Raw genomic sequence first — 20,541 nt, 5'->3', positions numbered from 1 at the left:
GCTGGAGAGACAGGAAAGCAGTGGAGAAGTTGGTGGAGAGAGACCAAGTAGGCGAGCTAATTAGGCTAAGGCAAAGGGCCTACATTGGGACCAGGGATCAGAAAGAATGATAGGCTATCTTCATATTCTATACATTCTTTGGCCTAGCAATCCCCCACAAGCCCGCACAAGTGTGTAAAGCAATTGTGGGGGCTGTGTGCAGAGCTACAAGAATTTCATAGATTTTTGTGGGAATCAGAAGTGATTGAAAAGTCCAACAATTACTAAAGTATGAAACACCTCAACCGTGAAATTCTCTGCAGCCAGAAAAGAGTCTTTTGCAACATAAAAGCATAGTCATAATACATCCATACAAAATTAGGTATGAGGTAGGTTTCCAAACAGAAGGTTTTACTTTTATGGAGGAAAAAGTGTATGAATATGAATTGCTGCCTATATACACACTGGCACATGCATCAAGGCCAATAGCCCTTATGTCTAGGTTGAAGGAAAGTAAGAACTTATATCTTTTTGTATTGTTTTCTTTTCCTATATTGCCTACAGTTTCCAAAGTGAGCCTAGTATTTGTGAAAATTCTTAATTAAATAAGGAAAGAAATGGAGGTCTGCTGGATGCTTGCTTACCACATTTGTATTTTATTCAGTAGGCTTGGAATTATCCAAGAAATGTAAGTTTGCTTAAAACTGGAAGCCAGTATTTAAAATGGGTCAGAAGTGTAAAGAACTGTAGAAGTGATTAAAAGTTTCAAAGAGCAAGGGAGGAGGTCCAAAGGAAGAGAGTGCTAGGCATGGCCTAGACCTATGGAAGCCAGGCAAGCAAACAGGCCTACTATCAAGCCAGGCCTGCACACCAAAGGAAAACACACAGATCTAGGTAACCAGGAAAACCCCAAACAGCAGCACTATTTGCGTAGCCCCTACTGTGCGTGAAGCACTTTGCAAAGCCTTTGAAAACCCACTATTATTCCAGCCTGTCCTAAATAAATATATTTATTAAAGTGGGCTAAAAGTCTAAAGCTCAGCTTTCCTTCACAATGACCTGTGCAAACTATGGACTTAAACCCATAATGTTACTGGAGAGAAAGGGAGTGAATCTTTGACATTTAGGGAAATGAATGTTTTACAGTAAAACCTCACATTTAAACTACTCTAAGATAAATAGGCTGTTTAGGAGAATGGATGTCAATACTGAAGAGGATTAAGACTAAATGTATGAAACAAATCTACTCGTGAAAATCCCGTGGAAAAGCCACATCAGTCCACATGTAAGATGTATCTGCTTGAATTCTAAGGTGATGCTATCATGACCACAGCTAGAATAATGGCCTAACCTCCGTAATCATGCAGTGGCTAGAGCTAAGAGAGGCAGAAGGCAAACAAAAAATGATGCAGTGTCAAAATAAGAAAAGCACCATGTACTCCAATGGAAAAAGGAACTTCATCAAATCTCATTGAAGATGCATACCTGAAGAACAAGCTACCTTGCATTTTTTTCAAGAGATAAAATTTAACAAACCATGATGGACCAAATAAATTTGTTCTTTACAATAGTAGACACAGTTGTGTCACCAAAGGCAAGTTTGAGTTACTGACCCTAAGTTTGGCAATTTGTCTGTGAGACTGGAAATTTGTGAGCACTAATGAAGCCAATACTTTCTCCTAAATTATGCAGCATGAGACCAAAGGCATTTGTAGCAAGGAAATTCCACAAGTGAATGCATTCATTCATCTTTGATTATTTTCCCATTTAGATGGTGATTATAGCAGACCATTCACTGTGAAATCAACACTTCTCATCAATGAAAGTAAAAAAAAGTAGAATTTAGGAGTAGAATTTAGCAAGGTGCTGGTAATTCACATCTATAATCCTAGGTACCCAAATCTAAAGATCTGAGATCTCAAGATCACAGTTCCAAGCCAGGCAGGAAAGTCTGTGATACTCTTATCACACACACACACACACACACACACACACACACACACACACACACACACACACACACACACAGCCAAAGAAGCACTGTGTCTCAAGTGTTACAGTGCAATCCTTGAACAAAAGAGCTCACAAGTTCTGATTTCAAGCCCCCGGAGCAATAGACACTCTCACTACGAAAGTGGAATTTCGTTGGCATCTCCATCATAGTCTTTCCATAGAAATTACTACAAAGTGCCCCATCCAGGACAAAGTGGGAGTGGGGAGACACAAGAGTAGCTGAAGTCCAGAAGAATGAGATGGATTAAATGAGCATATTAGAGAAGATAATGAGGAATTCTCAGTCTTCATCATGCTTGCTAAACCAGTGGGTTAAACAAGTAGGACTTTAAAAGGACCTTCAAAAACCCAATTTTGTACAAGTTGTCTCTTAAATGCTGAATTTTACAATTACAGGGGCTGTCGAGTTTAAAAAGCACAAACAGTATTGATACTAAAGCCATAGTAGTTGTCATATTAATTAATAATTCTATTCATGAGATAATCATTTGCACTTGATAATGCCATGGAAAAATAAAGAAACCCCAAGTAAAACCAGTTAACTAGATAACCAAACTCTAGAAAGATTAAGTAGTAAAGTAATATTTCCTCTGTCATGAGATACAGAAAAGCCATGCCATCTCTAAAGAAGAAACTAATGATGTTGCTCAGGTCACATCAGATCGGGAGGATGTGCCAAGACAGCTCCATGTGTGATGGATGGATGGATAGATGGAGGGATGGAGGGATGGATGGATGAATGGATGGGTAGATGGAAGAATGGATGGAAGCACTATGGCCTCTGTTCTCCTGAAGGCCACTCCTACCCTGGCTCTAGGGTTCTTAGCAAAAACGGAGATCCTATAATATAAATGAGTAAAGTGGTATAATAAAAACATCCAAAGTATATCTTAAGATGAGTAACCAGGATGGTTGAGGGATTTTGAAACCACATCCTGGGAAGAATTGAAAACACTGGATTATTTAGTCAAACAAAGAGAACCAAAGACTGTTTCAAGGAAAGCAGGGAGGAAACATTAACCGGACTCAAATCCCTGGCATCCCCTTCAGCTTGACAGCTCTATATAGGGCTTGCAAAAACATGAGTTTCTTTCTTTGTTCATGCATTTATTCTAGAGGTGAATACTGGTTACATGGATACCTCACCCAGCACTGAAAGTACTAATACTACTATTTTTCTACTTTTAAAAGAAATACATTTCTAAATTCTACTAATTTCTCTTCAGTTGATTGTCTATCTTCTTTAATAATGAAGAGAAAATTGGAATGAGCCTTCATAATAGATGAGTACAGTATCTGGAAAATGGTGTTAATGACCTACTGTTGACTGGTTCCATCACGGTTAGATTTTGCAGATTTCCTTTCCAGAAGAAAAGCCAAGTGCAGACAACAGAAATATGTCTTGTTTTAAATGCTTTTTACTCTTTGTTCTATGATTTTATCAGGACAATATTCACGTGCTTGATTAGACAGTAGAGCTGAGTTTTTACCTTCAACTGAGTAATTTGGAAAATTATTCATTTTACCTTTAAATAAATAATTTTACCTTATGTGTTAAAAGCTTATGGGTTTCCAAGGTGTGTGTTTGTGTGTGTGTGCACATGCATGTGTGCACATGTGTGAATGTCAGTACTGTCAGGGCCTTGAGCTCATGTTTGGCTTCTTCACTCAAGGATAGCACTCTACCACTTGAATCACACCTCTGCTTCCAGACTTTTGCTGTGTGGGCTGGCTTCAAACCTCAATCCTAAAATCTCAGCCACCTCAATAGCTAAGAATATAAGCCTAAACCACCAGCTTCCAGAGATTCCCAGATTCTTAATTATCCTGCTACCAAGAAATTCTACAACTTTGATGTCTTGGATGAAGACTCGTGAACTTGTTTCCCTTAAAGGTCCTCTGGGTTGTCAGTTTACATTGCTCTTGGAGAGCAATGCTGGCACTTGGACAGCATGCTTCTCCAATGTTAATTGTGCTATGATCAGATTCTTTAAAGAACCAGGATAAATATAACAATATTGTGAGAGGACCTTGGGAGAAAATCCTTTGGAAAGTATCTTTACAAATTTTTGATAAGTCTCACATGTAATTGATTTCTATTTTAAACTGAATGATGTTATAAATGCTAAATTTGTTTGAGCAAGGAGCCTGTTCTATAGGGACTTCTCAAAATATTCATGAATACTGGAAAAATTATATCTATCATCCAAGAAACTTCTCAAGTTTCAGTGTTTTAAAAATGGCTTAGTTAGCCCAGCAACTGAAGATAAAATACAAACAACAAATATTTTCAGAATAATCTGTTTGTGTAGGAATGACTTTGGGTTTTTTGGATAGTGTTTTACTATGTAGCTCAGGTTAGCCTCAAACTCCTGATCTTCCTGCCTCAGCCTCTCAAGTGCAGGATTACAGGCATGCACCGCCACACTCAGTTCAAGATTCTATCATGTACAGGGAGGGGATTACAGGAAAAGAGGGGAAAAACAACTAGTTTTCGATTCTAAAAATTAATTCATTAACTCAAAATGATAACATGCTTCTGTTGAAAACACTTATACATTTTATTGAACAAAAAATGAAAACTCTTCATGGTGATTTCCTAAGAAGCTGCTTGACATATCAAACTCAGAAATGATCTGAAACAATTATTTTAAATGCAAAACCTCAAACTTTTCCAAATAAGAGATTACAGTCAATTTGTAGGAAGGAGTGCCTGAGAAGTTATATAGCCAATTGGCTACATAGGGCCCATCTGATTCTGACAGATTTTTCAAGAGGAGAAAAGCTACATAAGATAGAACATATAATCAAATATGCCGATTGAGAAATAAGATTATATGTAACATAGGCACATTACTTGAGAACATGCAAATAATACAGTTATTAATCGCAAATAATAGATAGATACGCTGTTAGAAAGATAAACAAGAACCACAAGACCTTAATAATAGTCTTCTATAGAGGTAATAAACAGTATTGAAAGCAAACCCTGACCTAAATCACCACTAAGAGTATGTGATTAGAGACATTTAAAATGAACAAGCTAACATTGTACCACACAGTTCCCTATCATAGAACTTCCTTCTGATAATATTATGATGATGAAAATACTACCTTAGATTTCAAAACCAAACATGCTCCTGTAGATATCAGGCCATTTATTCTTCACTGATGTTCTGACGAAATCCAATGAAGTAAAAGCAAGGTCTGTCTGATTGTCTATTTCACATACAAAGAACTTGAAAGTGTAAGTCTATAGTGACTTCTAGCAATTGCCTCTAAGGAACCAAGGTTCTGCTGATATTCCCATCCACTGTTTTTGGAACTCAATCTGTTGTCTCTTCACTAAAGCATCAGGCAAGTCCCAGCAGAAGAAAGGAGAGAGGAGACCACTCCGTTGGATTGGTGATATTTAGGAATGGAAACTGGGCTGGGGGAACTGCTCTTATTAAATTCCTGCAGACCTTCTACCCTGCTCTGGTTCTCTTTTCAGCTCAGTCTCCTCTCTTTATTCCTGTTTCTAAAGACATGCTTGGTGAGAAAACCATTGATAGTTACCCATCCACAGACAAGTTTGTGGCCGAGTAATTGACAAAGAGTCTACTGCAAAAAAAATGAAAATGCTGTTTTAATAACTTTGGCCTAAAATATATTTTGTTGTATGCCTCAAAGGGTTTCAATAAAAAGTCAACCTGTAGAGACATATTTGCTTGGCTTAAACAACAATCCAAAGCATATAAATGTAGTCCAACTATAATGACATATTTATAGGCCAATAAAGCTTATACTGCAGCTTTCATACTTTCCTTAAACACTGTATGAAGCAGTGTTACATAAAATAATTTGATATTTTTTCAAACTATTGCCCAAAGAATAAAAAACTACCTATAACTTCAAGATGTTTAACTGATAGTATTTATAGTCATTAGTTGCTAAAAATCTTGTAAAATGAAATAATTCTTCATTTGATTACTTCCAACAGCATACCAAATATGGTTATCAGGTCCACTTTATTACAAAAGCTAAGTACTGTAATTCTAAAGACAAAAATAAATAACTAGAGGCTGGCTTAGTGAATGATTTAATCAACCCAATTCTTCTGGAAAAACAGGTTCTTGAGTTCGTTATGCTTATGAATAATACATTCCTTAACCCTTCCATTTTAACATGGTTGCTTTTCTTTATTTTAATAAATAAACTTCAGCATAAAAAAGTCAAATAAAACATCTCACTCAGTGAAAGTCACAATCTGCATTGACTTCATATTAGACTTTCTTTGAAAAAGATGAAGGATAGAGAATACAATGCATGCACATTACCACATTTCACAGACTTTTTCTTGAGATTAATAGTTTTTCCACTGTCCAAATCTGTAGTTTCAGTCAGCAGTCATTTAAGAGTCTTTCACAATAGCCTCAAATAGTATCCAACGTGTTCTTTCAAGGGGGAATGAGAATTTTTTAAAAAAATGAAACAGTTGTGATTTGAATTTGGTTATTAGAACCTGCCATTTAGGGCAGAGTTTCTCTTTGTGGAGTATTAATTTGTTGGCAGACACACATCGGTGAGATCTTTCTTTCTTTCTTTCTTTCTTTTTTTTTTTTTTACTCTGCAGAGACAGGAAGTGACAGAACTGGGATTAAAGGCTATTTATTCTACTTAAGCACAAAGCAAGAAGTGTTCTTTAATTAGCTCTTATATTTTCGTTTCTTCTCTAAGATACAACCTAATTCTTTCATTATTACAGATTTTTTTAAGGGCTCAGTTAACAAGTAATAGTATGTAAAAGTACTGTTGAATCCATAGAAAGGTAAGATCTTTCCACTCCTCTACTGGGGGCAGGGAAGGGGGCAGTTGGGTGGGAAGAGGAGGGTCTTAGGTAATCACAGTTCATCTTTCTTTGGGAAAAACAATGAGGAGTTGGAAAGGATCTAGAGAAGGATAAACCTAATAAGTGTGTGAACGACCATTAACAATGTGGCATTGGAGGTGGTTTCAGCATGACCAAGGGAAAGAGATAAGAAAAACATTGGATAGAAAAAAAAAAAAGTACAGACAACACAAATGATGATGTTCCACACAGAGACAGGAAGAGCCTGAAGAGAAAGTTGCTAGGACAGGATTGTACTCCACAAATGAAGCTCCCTGTCTGCCCAGTAGAAATCCTGACAATGGCAACTTGCAAACCTTAGATCAGGCAGATAATGGAAACTCATTACATTAAGGAAAGTTTTTGTTTCTCTTTCCACATTATTACAACACACTGTGCATTCCAATTACAAAAGCTATTTGTCTCAAATTCCCCACAGTTCATACCAGCTGAGTAGAATTTCAAGGCTCTAAATTCTATCCTTAAAGGGGTATTTTACATGAAACAGAAAGACAAGAAAGAAAAGAAACAACAACAAAAAAAGGTACTAGGTGTTTCTTGTGCAAGAGAGCTTAGTATTCAGGACTTAAGTAGTCATCCCCTTTCTTAGCATTAATGGTAGAGATGTCACCCAAATGAGACCTGAGCCCTCTCCATCAAAAAAAAAACAACAAAACAAACAAAAAACTACTACTACTAATACTAATAATAATATGAATCACCCAGGAAGATTTTTATAAGTATATATTCTTTGGCCTTGCCACAGTTAGTCTGATAAGAATCTGGACTGGGTAATCAGTATTGTTTTGTAAATTCCCCTAGGAAATCTAGTGCCACTAGATTTAGAAGCGACTTATGTAGACTTGCCAAGCCACCTATCAATTCTTTGATTATTCACTTTAAACTTATTTCTTCTGAAATCAATTTTTTTAAAAGAGGTAGATATAGACATTTTTAAAAATCCAAGATCAAAATCTCTAAATCTTCAAATGGAATTTGGAAATTGGGTTTCTTTCTGTGCTCATGATCAACTATCCCTTTAAATACAAAACAACCCTGCTATAAATACTCTTGTTTACATGTGTGCCATTAAGCTTAGCCATCTACACATCCTTTTGTCCTCCATGGGTTTCCTGTTTATTTATTTTTTACTAATAACAGTATATTCTATAACTCAAAAAAAAATCAAATGAAGAGTTTCATATTAAGACAATCATAAGATAATGGTGATATAATGGAGATCAGAAGTCAGAAAGGCAACACACTCAATGAGTCATTCCCCATTTTTCATACACCATAAAAGTAGCCATTGTATGTCCACAAAATCTGGATGTGAAACAGAATATCTAAGAAGGCTATGAACAAATTCTTTGGCTTTAAAAGGAAAAGCACTAGTTTAATAATTTTCTCTAGTTGTGTACATGACAATCAGGCTAGTGTGTCCAAAATATTACTGTCAGGCATCTACCAAAAGATGCCAGGAAACTGTTGACTGTTTAACTGCAAGAAAACATTAATACTATTCCCCAAACACAGCATAACTCATCACAAACCAGAATCACATGAAAGACACAGTCAGTTCCTAGTGTTATGCAGTCTCTTTATGCCAATTAAAATAACTTGTCTAGGTTTCTTGTAATTGTCAAGTTCTAGGTTTAAAAAAACAGGAAGTTGTCACATTAAGACATAAAATAAGGCTATGAAAGTCAGCACTGTGCTAGAATAAAAAAGATGTCTTAATGTGTTAAAAGTGAAGTTCCTCTTTACCTAAAGAGGAAGTAACTCCTCTAAATTTGAGGTCAACAACTTTAGTTTTGAGCTATGTGGGGATGTTAGTCAGGAAAAGCCACAGGACCCAGAACCAAAAAGGCAAGAATAAGGAGAAAATAAATAAATGGAGCAAAAATGGAAGGTAACAGAATTACTTTTGGAAGCCCTTGTGCCTGTTTTCACTAGCTTGGGCCTTTAAAATCTTTCACCAAATATTAATCCTATTTTTCATAAGGTGAAACTGAGTCAAAGAGATTATACAGCTAAGTGTCAGAGTTAGTATTTATACACTAACCAAACTCCTCCAAAGCTGTGAGTGAATGAGTCCAAAATCCTAGCTCTTCTTTAAACCTAAGAGGGGATGGAAGGAAAGAAATATATACTTTGTTGCCAGTGATCATGGAATGCTTAAAAGCTTAAGGCAATCTGCCATGAATTTCTAACCAGTGGTTCTCTGGCCTTGAGCTAGTTCTCTTCCTTCACATGAAGAGACAAGGATAATGACTCCCCATCTTCCTCAGTTTGCTTTCTACTCAGTGAAAAATGTGAAATGCTTCCTACAAATACTTGAACTCTTCATTAATTCAATTAATTAAAACTTATGTCTTGCTATCACACTGGAAATTGTTTAAGGTCCTGTGTTTTATTAACTGCCCCAAGACTCTACATATTGAAGGCCCTGTAATCCAACAGGTAACATCTTTCCCTCCCCCTCCCATGCGTCTCAATAGCCATATTCTTTGAGGGAAAAGAGATCATATATACAAACTGAGTGCTGATGACTCGCACCTGTAATCCTAGCTAATCGGAGACCGAGATTTGAACACTGAAGCTTAATGCCAGTCTGGGTAGGAACATCCCTGAGACTCTATCTTCAATTAACCAACAAAAAGCCAAAAATGGAGCTGTACCTCAAGTACAAACCAGCCTTCAGTGACAAAAGCTATGAGACAGTGCCCAGGACCTGAGTTCAAGCCCCAGTACCAGCACAAAAAGAAAAAAAAAGAAATCATATATACATGTACAATATTTCTATGCATAATTACATATTATATAATAATATAGTAGAGATTAATATAATATACAATTCATATTATAATGTAGTGAATATAATTAATATAATACACAAGTCATAATTTCAAATGAAATCTTCATATGAATGTCAGGGTTTCCATAAAAACTTGCAGCCAAAGAAAGTGGGTTAGCTTCTCCATAAGCCCACCCCATTAGATTTCAAAGTATAATCATATTTACCAAGGTCAGCCTTTTCCTTGAGAACATCTTTGAAGTTGAGTCCACTGTTGAGGGTTGACTGTCTGTACTTCAGCAGAGCTTCCTTCTGTCCATTTTTTCCCAGAGCCTCAGCTTTCACTGGCCCAGCCCGGAGGCCACATCTCCACTTGGAGAAATCAGAATGTACCCACTTCACAAGGTCTTCAAGCTTCACAATCACCTTTTCAGAAACAGCAATGACTTCATCCTACAAGAGAAGGGATGAACACAAAACATTATTTAGGGCTTGGAGGTAAATGACACATTCCTAGCAAAGCTCACCTGAAAAGCCAAGTGAGTGGTTTTGCTAGGCAAACAGACAGCATGTAGCTTTGAGTATCAGAAAATCTCCAGTAACTTCACTGCATTTCACTGGGAATTATTTAAAGAATAATTTATAGGACATGTTTGTTATATAGTTAGAAAGTATCTAAAAATAGAGCAGTAATTCCAACAGCCATTTTGACTGCTAGTTACAAAGTTCATACTGCCTAGCCAACCATTTGGGGAAAAGCTAATTTTAAGGTGCAATTAATTGCAAATGTAAAAAGTAAGGCTAGATGACTAATGGTTAGCCTGTCTCCATATAAATGGTCTAAGTAAATCTAGGATTCTTGGAACTCTGACTCACCCCCAAAATTCCTATGTTTATGGTACATTTTCCCTTGGCTTATACACAAATATTGAATTTAACTTTTGTCCTAAAAATTAAATAAAACTGTGATGTAATCCCAAAAGAAATACTTCATAAATGTTATGTGTTTCCCACTGAAAGAAACTTACACATTCTCATATTTCTCCAAAACTTTGTAAGTTGAGAAATGAGCTGAATTTTTTTTTTGTCTCAATCCATACTGGGCAAAGGGCTGAGAGGGTGAGTGAGGAGAAAGTCTTTGAATCTAAGAAAAGCGACTGAAACTGAAATTTCTCCTATGGGTCATAAATTTGAATTTTAAGCATCACCAAATGACTTCCAGGAAGAAACAACTTTTCTGTCTCAGAATGAAGCCAGCAAGGTATTTACTAGATAAAGAGGGTCATAGTCATAGATTGTTTGTGGAAAACAAATGAAGCTCATCTCTCTGAGCTTTAAGTTAAATTTTTTTATAGATATGGTACAAAATTTTACTTATACTCTGACAAATGATATTTTATAGGATATCCATCATTCATTATTACAAGATAACAAAACATTAAATTCAGTGATATTTTACAACACAGGGTGTCAGTTTAACATACATAAACATCCAGCAGAGGCATGATTAAAATGGATGCCAAATGAGAAAGCAGGTATGTGCCTCAGATGTACAAAATCTTGCATGTGATTGAGAAGTCATAAATGATCAAAACTCTAAAGGAATAACCCTTGACCTAAAAAGAACTTCCAATATAAATAACTGACTTTGCCAATTTGTATGAAAATCCATCCAATACCAGTATATTGGATGAATATTTACATTGAGACTTGTCAAAATAATTTCTGATTGAGAGTAGCAGAGCATCTTAAAATATATATTAAGACTAAAATTTTCTAAAAAGAGAAATAAAGATGACAAAAAACATAGAATCAAGGAAAATAAATGCTTTGTGATATCCTGATCATAAATAGGATGGGGATAAAGTGGGCCTTCAAGATTCTTTTCCTGTGTTTAGTAGATGTCACATTTTTAAAAAAAATTTTATTATCAAATTGAATTACAGAGAGGTTACAGTTTCATACATTAGGCACTGGATACATTTCTTGTACTGTTTGTTACCTCTGTCCCTCATTCCCCCCCTCCCCCCTCCCCCTTTCCTTTCCCCCCTCCCATGAGTTGTTCAGTTGTTCAGTTCATTTTCACCAAACAGTTTGTAAGTATTGCTTTTGTAGTTGTTTGTCTTATTTTACCCTGTGTCTCTCGATTTTGGTATTCCCTTCCAATTTCCTAGTTCTAATACCAGTATACCCGGTTTCCAATATACTCAGATAAGATACAGAGATACTGTAGGTATAACCACAGGAAGGTGATACAAAAATATCATCAATAAATTATTTGAAGCATTTGACATTTTAACTTGAACTAATTTCATTTCTTTTACTTCACATTTCTGAAGAAAGCTTACCTGTGAAAACCCCTAAACTTACAAAATCTTTGAGGTTTTTTTTTTTTGACAAAACAACAACAGGAAAATGTTTCTAAACTATTAAACAAAAGGCATGCACAATGGATTTGGGCTAATTTTGCTGTTAAACATGACTCTTTCCTCCTTCCTCTACTCACACACCTCACTCGGGCAATCCCTTCACCACTACTATAAATAAAAAAGTATTAAAATCATCTTCACACAATCAGAAGCCCTGGATTGTGTGTGTGTGTGTGTGTGTGTGTGTGTGTTTAATGTTTTAAGGTAGGATATAAAATTTCAGTTTTCATCTAGTTCCAAGTGCTTCTGAGAAGAAAATTCCTTAGGCAGCAGCAAAGTAATAAATAACTCTATCAAAAATGAAAAGTAAAATCTTGGTAATAAAATCCTTTCCCTTATTGTGATCAAATATGAACTTCCTGTAAAACAGACACAAAGTAGAACTGTGTTTCTATCCTTTACTCAGGAAAAAAATTCAATACTTTTTCTAAAATAAACAATGGGGCATATTACAAAGTAACATTTCAATGGATGACTTCACCCAGATTCACTACCGCCATCTTCTCAAAATTTCTCAAGATTTGTAGTTGTCATGCATTTTGTAGCTATTACATGGTGATTATTAAATGTGAGAATAAAAATTCTGGCTGGGTATTTTTTCAAAGTATATGGTAACAGCTTATGCAAAGGGCAGATCAAAAATCCAGTTTAGAATGTACTGGAAAGTAATTAAGTAGCAAAAGAAACCAGCCTGAACATTAGTGAAGATGGAATTTGGCAACATTTTGACCAAATAAGGTTTCCTAGAATAGACAAGTTTGGAGATGAGTGTTCTTTTCAAATAGCTCTATGATCAAATGATTATCATTTCAACTACCAGTTGCTTCAGATCTTTTCCAAGAAATAGCATGACTAGCTCTGGCTGGCTTACAACACCCGCCAAACAAATAGTTTATTAACCAAGAGAAAATACAATCCTTATGATGTCACCGATGAATAATCTCATCTTTCAAGATTTAATCTATAGATAGCACCCAGACCCCCCTTCTCTCTTTCTTACTTCCCCTTTCTCACACCACACACACACACACACACACACACACACACACACACACACACGCAGGAATTCACATAAACATGTAAACCAAAAACCCAAGTTTGGATTAATTGTGAAACCACCAGTGAATTTGGTGTGGATTTAGAGAGAAACTGGCCCTGCAACATTGTCAGATGCCAGGATTTAAAAGGAAATCTGATAAGCAGAGAAGGGAAAACAACAAGCTAAACCCCTTAAAGAAAACAGCCCTATACACACACACACACACACACACACACACACACACACAGAAAATGTCTCAGGAAACATTATTTTGAACACACAATGGCATCAATCACATGTTCTTATTTTCTATTGTAGGCAAGTGCTGAGTAAAATTCCTAATATGTACCAATCTTGGGCAAGTCTCTCTTCTCTATGTCTAAGAAAAGAATTTCAATAAGCTCATCTCATGATTACATTAGCCTTCTGCAAACTGAGAATTAGCACTGGATAAATATTGCTGATTCACTCTAATACAACACAAAAGGAACACAAAGAAATAACACTTTGTTATTCTATTAATGTACCTTGACTTTTCAATTAGCACAGCTTTTAACCAATATTTGTGTAGGCTGTGTTAAGACACTAAATCTTGATTCTTTCACCAGATTTGAAACTATTTCGGCAATTTGGATTTTGTTTATACCTCTGCACAGGAGCTGCCTGCTTAACCATGAATCCTGTAAGTCAGAGAAAAGCAGAAAGCAGCCAGCACATGGACATAAGGTCCCAGCCAGTGTGAAAACTAGAAATTGTCTCAAAATACCAAGACTTCAATCTTTTATTAAATTAAATAAAAGCAAGTCAAAAAGGGAACAACCAAAACCAAAACCAAACAATAAAAACCACTTGAAACTGAATAGCAAATTTTTTTAGGTAATATGTGAACTCCTTACCACTTTCTCCTACCTTATTTTCAGTTCACCTTTTCCTGAACGGCCTTGGCCCCATAAACTTAACCAGACATTTATGTTTATAGACACTGATTTATTCCACCTCCCCTGTGTTATGGATGAAAGCAGTGAAGTTCAGTGGTGGGTCCTAGTGCCACTTAATGTCAGGACTTCTATGAGAATCAAAGTTTTTGTTTTTATCAGCCCACTTGACATCTTGAATTCTGTGTCTGGAGTACCAGAATTTTTTTTTTATCCCAGCTCTAAAGTTTTCCTGCCACATAATATTGGGCAACTTCTTGAGCCTCTCTGTGCTTCAATTTATTTATTTTTTTTGCATAACTACAAAAGAAAATAAAGGATAATAAACCTATCTAGTACAATCTAGTACTGAGAGGTAGATAGAAGTGAAGCAGCCTGTCAACACTTCTCTATTTGTCATCACCCGTGATGCTGGTGTTTTCCAAAGTGTGTCAGGGAGAAATGAATTCATCTGGGCCACAGGTAAACATATTTGTGGAAAAGAAATCCTGGTTTTTCTATGTGTAGCAGACACAAAAGTTTCCTCTTCAAATGCATTTGCATTACAAGGATCACTTTGAACAAGCCATTAAGTAAACACAGAGGAAGAAGATGTAGCTATTGGGGGGAGGGTGGGGAAGATACCAAGACACTATGAAAACGACTATAATTTGGAGTAATGTTTTTGTATCTGGGGTTCTCAAAGTGTGAAGAGTCTAAGAACCCTTGGAAATTCCCAGGATGCTTTCAGGTGGTCCCAGGTCAATGCAGTGACAACAGGGGCCCCAAGGCATGACTGGTTGGTTTTCATGGCGATTCTCTGGCCAGTGTGCACAGGGCTTTTCCAGAGACTGAAACATGTGATACTACACCAGGGAAAATGCAGAAGTACATGTAAGATTTCAGCTCTTTATGAAGCGGAACTATAAAGAGATTTACAAAAAAAAAATTGCATGTTTTATTTTCATTAGTCTTTTTTTTTGTTCTTGAGAATATAGTTAATTTTCATAGAAATATGTTTCATGTCAGTAATGTCTTTTTCTTGCTATTTTTGCATTGTTTTGAAATATTCACTTACAAAAATTCCGTTTTGGTATATTATTCAATAAGTTTTTTTAAAATAAGCTTGTTATAAATAGTTCATTTAAGAGAAATACTTTTTTCAAGACAGGGTCTCATTATGTCTTTCAAGCTGTCTACAAACCATGACCCTCATGGTGAAGCCTCCCCAGTGCTGAGGTTACAGGTATGCACTACTAAACCCAGCACATTTCCAAGAGTTTCAATATAAGGATAGATTTATATTACTATCATTAGAAACAAACTAGTCTATCATCTCCAAAAGTCCCTTCTATCATTTCTTAGTCACTGTAATTTCTCATCCCTCACCACCTTCCCATAATGGATGATCCAGTCCTATTTTAGTTTTCTCTTTCTTAAAAATGTCATATGTCAAAACAAACCAAATGAAATCTTTGGGGGCAGCTCCTTTCACTCAGTGCAATGCCTTTAAGATCCGTTCATGTTGCCACCTGTATTCGCATCTTGACTTTCCTTTTTCTTTTTGTTTGTTTTTACTGCTAAGTAATATTCCAAGATATGGGTGGCTATCACACTCTGTTTATCCATTCACAGACTCAAGAACATCTGTGCCATTTCCAGTTAGGTGATTACAAACCCAATTCCTATGAACGCCCATGCACAAGTTTTTATGTAAACACATTTTCAGTTCTCTTAACACCTAGGAGAGGAACCAATGTGGCAGACACATACTCAGTGTTTTAGAAACTGCCCAACTATTTTTTTAAAGTGAGTATATCATTCCCATTAGCAATGAATAAGTGTTCCAGGTGCTCCTTGTTCTTGCCAACACTTAATATTGTCAGTGTTAATTAGTGGTCAGCATTCTCATGTATACCTAGCAGTTTCTGATCATGTAGTTTAAATTTCCCCAATAACTAACGATGTCGGCCGAGACAAAGGATGGTTAACTGCTCATAGCAATAGCAATACTTAATAATCCAGCATTTAAGCTAGTTTTTCCATATCCAGGTGCTAAAAGAAGACACAGAAGGGGTTAAATAATAGCTGAGGTGCATTACAGGACCAAGTCTTCAATACTAGACAATATATACCTGCTTTTGGTTCTGGAGGAAGACAATGTTTTTGTCTTCCAAAGCTGTTCATTATGTAAATGTGTTTGAATTGATGATTCAGAGCAAAGGGAATCAGTGCCCTTGCTCACAGAGTGCCTCATATAAGCAAGAGGTGACAGGAGAACACCTGCTTGATATCTACCACTTTTACATTGGCCATTTCCTCCTCTTCTTCATTCTATTTCACAATGGGGAAGATACAGGAAACAGATATATTTTATGTGTGGCCTGGATCCAGATCTTGTTCTACATCTCGTTGCTTGAAGAAATAATCCTTGTTAAGAGTCCCATGCTCATCTTTAAAAGGATGTTTTTGAAGCTTGGTTCCAAAATTTCATTCAGATCCCAGTCTCTTGTTATCAATTACATTGTCATGAGTCAGCACCAGCTCACTGAAAATATGCAGTCCATTTAGCTATTTGTAAATAAATATCTTAGTTGTCCTAACATTCCTGAACATGTTGACTAGTTTTTCTTCCCCAATATCTAGTCTTCTTTTCTTTTCTTTTAGTGGTAAACTGCTAATTTTCTGTTAGCTGAATAAAGATATAGTGTCTCAGTTTCGTTTACATCCAGATATAGCCAAGTAATCAAGTTATAACCCAACATATGTGTATTAGTGAAAGATACACCTTGCAAGCCAGACTCTCAAAGGGACTGTGTAAGGTTTTGGGCCATACAAAAAGAGAAAAAGATACAAGAAGACTGGTCACTAATGCCCATTTTAGCATGGGACTACTGTCCTACAAGCTGTGGTAGAAGAGAGCTTTTGATTCCTAAACTGCTGAAACAAATATGAATTATAATTCATTTTACCCACAGCCAAATCTATGTGTATATTGTACACTAGGCCTCAGAAAAGAGAACATGAATGAAATTTTCATCATCACACCTTGTCCTGCCCAACAACAGAACATGGCTAAGGAGAGCTACAATTGGCCAGGTCCCAGGAATGCTGAACACATATGTACAGTATCCAGAACACAGGCAGGAAGGGGAGGGGATGTAAACAGGAAAGGACAGCATATTCACCTCAATCTTCCATGAAGATGTTTAGAATGTCTTGATTTGTAGCATGTGAAAGATGATAAATGTTGGGAACCCATAACACAATAAAACATGAGGTCAGATAAATAAACTTTGAAACCAAAATAACAGTCCAAGTGGTTCCCCAAGAGTGGGAAATTTTCACAAGATGGAAACTAATAATAAGGAAGAAAACCTGTTGTGCCAAATTTTAGAATAACTAACTGCAGTCACTTGATCTGGCACTTGGAATGAGCCATCCTGGTCAGCCATGGTAAGTCTATGATGTGCCTTGGGAGATTCCTCAGTACCACACAGACAGAAAAGGCCGGAAGTGGCACTGAGGCTCAAGTGGTAGAGTGCTAACCATGAGCAAAAAAGCTCAGGGATAGTGCCCAGACCCTCAGTTCAAGTCCCAGGACTGGCTAGAAGTAAAGGGGAGTGGGTATGTGGTTACTGGAATCAGGGTCACCCACCACCAACAGCCTAAGTGGCCTCTCAGGAAAGAAACACCTGCCTTTTCCCTTCCCCTCTCCTCCCCTCTATGGCTGAATCCTACTGGAAATCACAGGACATAGAGCTCTGTTAATGGAGTCCACCAAGTCACCCTCCTTCCAGAACAGAGAGCAGAGAGAGAAAATGAGCAGTGCTCATATGGAGAGACCTTGCATAGTCTCCTTTTAAGATTTTCTCCTTTTCCCTTTCCTCTGACATTACATTGTCCTCTTCCTCCTCGGAAATGAGGATGCTAGTAATAGTCATTGTTTTTTAATGTCCTTATGAAGCAAAAGAAAAAGCTATCAATGTTATGTGGGTTCCTACACTGGGAATTACTGTTCTTATTACTTGTGATATATTGTTAAATCTTTATTGCAGAATTCTGCCTTCCATAGTGAACACTTAGATTGAAAAACTTTTTATGGGAGGTGGAGAAGGGGAAGTGAAGTACTGGGGTTTGAACTCGGGGCCTGAGCACTGTCCTTTAACTTTTTCACTCAACTCTAGTGTTCTACCACTTGAGCCAGAGTTCCACTTCTGCCTTTTTTGCTTGTTAAGTGGAGATTAAGAGTCCCACAGACTTTCCTGCTTGAGCTGGTCTCAAACCACAATGTGGATCTCAACCTCCTGAGTAGATAAGGTTAGAGGCATGAGCCACCAATGCCCAGCTGAAAACACGTTATAATAGCTGGTGCCCTTCTCTATTTCTCTGTACTTCTCAAGACATGACCATGCTGGGGCTAAAGTATACAACATGAATGGTGCACCAACTCTGCTGTTCCATGTTAAGAGACTAAGACATACTGGTTCTTACAGACCCAAGTTCCATTGTAGCTCTACTGTATTGGAAGTTCATGTGAACCTTGGAAATTTCCAAGTTTTCACCTAAAACATGAGTTGAATGAAACAAAAGAAAACAACCTAATGGCAAAGTTAGGATATTCCATTGGCTATGGTATCATGGTACAACACAAATTGGCATCCAAGAAATGATGGCTATTTTTATGATTACATAGTAATAGCTATTTTTATGATTATATAATATCTCTTCTCTGGTAAAAAGAAGAACTAAAGACTCAGGAGAGGGTGGTATTCAATTGTCTCCTGTGAAATGGAGGTGCTCTTATCTCTTCTTAATTGTTTGTCTGGAAACAAATGTGCCGCTTCTGGGTATCCCACAGAAAAGTTGAGCCATAGACCATTAAGAAACCCTAGGGGGCTGGGAATATGGCCTAGTGGTAAAAGTGCTCACCTCATATATATGAAGCCCTGGGTTCAATTCCCCAGCACCCCATATATAGAAAAAGCTGGAAGTGGTGCTGTGGCTCAAGTGGCAGAGTACTAGCCTTGAGCAAAAAGAAGCCAGGAACAGTGCTCAGGCTCTGAGTTCAAGCCCCAGGATTGGCAACAAAAACAAAAGCCAAACAAGAAACCCTAGGCTTCTCATTCTTTCCATTCTTAAAACTACATCTGTGGAAAACACTGAAATGCTAGACTTGATCCAGAGTAATATATGGAAGTAACAGGCATTATTTCATCTAGTCCCTACAAAGGACTCTAAGTAGGTAGGTGCTCTTAGGCCCATTTCAAAGATGAGAAAACTGAAGTGGATTGGGATACAAGCTTGATAACTCCATCTTTTTTTGAGGAAATAGCTTTATAAGTGCTTCAACTTATTCCTTATGCTATGATAACTGAACTTCCCCCATCTGCCAATTCTGTAAGATGGCTGGAATTTACAATCATTTCACAACAAGAATGATTTTCATTGCTAGCTCTCATAATTTAAGTTTATGATTATGAAAACAAATTTTACTAGTCAGACTAAGATATCATCATTTGTGTGCTAGTTAAACAGGTAAAGAAATGTCTGTTGAGCCAGAGAAGATAGTCCCTTGAGCATGTGCTAAGATTTAATGTGATTCCCTTAACGTGATAAAACACATTAGCCACGGAGGCTCATGACTAGATCGAGTTCCAATTTCCCAAGCCAGCCCCTCCTCTTCCAACCTTTTCCATTCCTGTTGCTAGATATTTGGGTGAAGCCCATGGCCCAATAAATTCTGGAAATCTATTCTGGCACAATTAGAGGGTGTAAGCAAACAGAAGACTGCTCTGAGGCATGAGTTGTCAGATATAATGTGACCATCCTTCATGGGATGGCCAACGGCATTTGCGTCTCAAACAACTCATTCAAAAACCCTAAATATTTTATGTTCCTAAATACATTTTTAATACATGCTAATCTAAAACCTGTTAGGCTATATCCTGCTTCCTTGACCAAGAAACCATCTCCACACCCCCTCCAAAAATCCTCTCATTAGCTTCCAGATCCATTTGTTTTCTCTGAACTGAACACACACAGTCCTTTTTACTTTCCTAAAATTAAAGTCATTGTACACCCAGAGCAAGAAATCATACCCTAGTGTCCTAGAGACTTCCTCTCTAAACATGCAAGCATTTGATACATAAAGAAGATGGTTGAACTTAGCTAGATTTCCTTTGACCAAATTAATGAGTTTTTTTTTTTTAAGCTATTTTCAGGTTGTCATAGGAAGAACTAGCTTGGCACTCAAATACTTAGCTCTGGCAGCTAAAACCTGAACAAAAAGATGATAAATGAAGACTAAACACTGGTGACTCACACCTGTTATCCTAGCTACTCAAGAGGCTGAGATATGGGGATCATTCCTCAGAGCCAGCCTGGGCAGGAAAGTCCATGTATGAGACTCTTAACTCCAATTAACCATTAAAAATCCAGAAGAGGAGCTGTGGCTTATGGGGTAGATCACTAGCCTTGAGCAAAAAAAGCTCAGGCAC

At 37.0% G+C, this 20,541-nt stretch overlaps 1 protein-coding gene across 1 annotated transcript in view; it reads right to left on the bottom strand.

Annotated features, from left to right (window-relative positions):
- Nucleotides 1-20,541, bottom strand: part of Arid5b (AT-rich interaction domain 5B) — a 183,396-nt gene that overhangs the window by 140,505 nt on the left and 22,350 nt on the right. Inside the window, exon 3 of the mRNA XM_048338849.1 lies at nt 9,887-10,112. Within this exon, the coding sequence (XP_048194806.1) occupies nt 9,887-10,112 (226 nt within the window). The remainder of the gene's footprint in view (nt 1-9,886; nt 10,113-20,541) is intronic.

Source organism: Perognathus longimembris, chromosome 2 (assembly GCF_023159225.1).
Source record: "Perognathus longimembris pacificus isolate PPM17 chromosome 2, ASM2315922v1, whole genome shotgun sequence".
Classification (NCBI taxonomy): Eukaryota; Metazoa; Chordata; class Mammalia; order Rodentia; family Heteromyidae; genus Perognathus; species Perognathus longimembris.
Note: the sequence above shows the minus strand (reverse complement) of the source record. Positions and strands in the feature narration are given on the sequence as shown.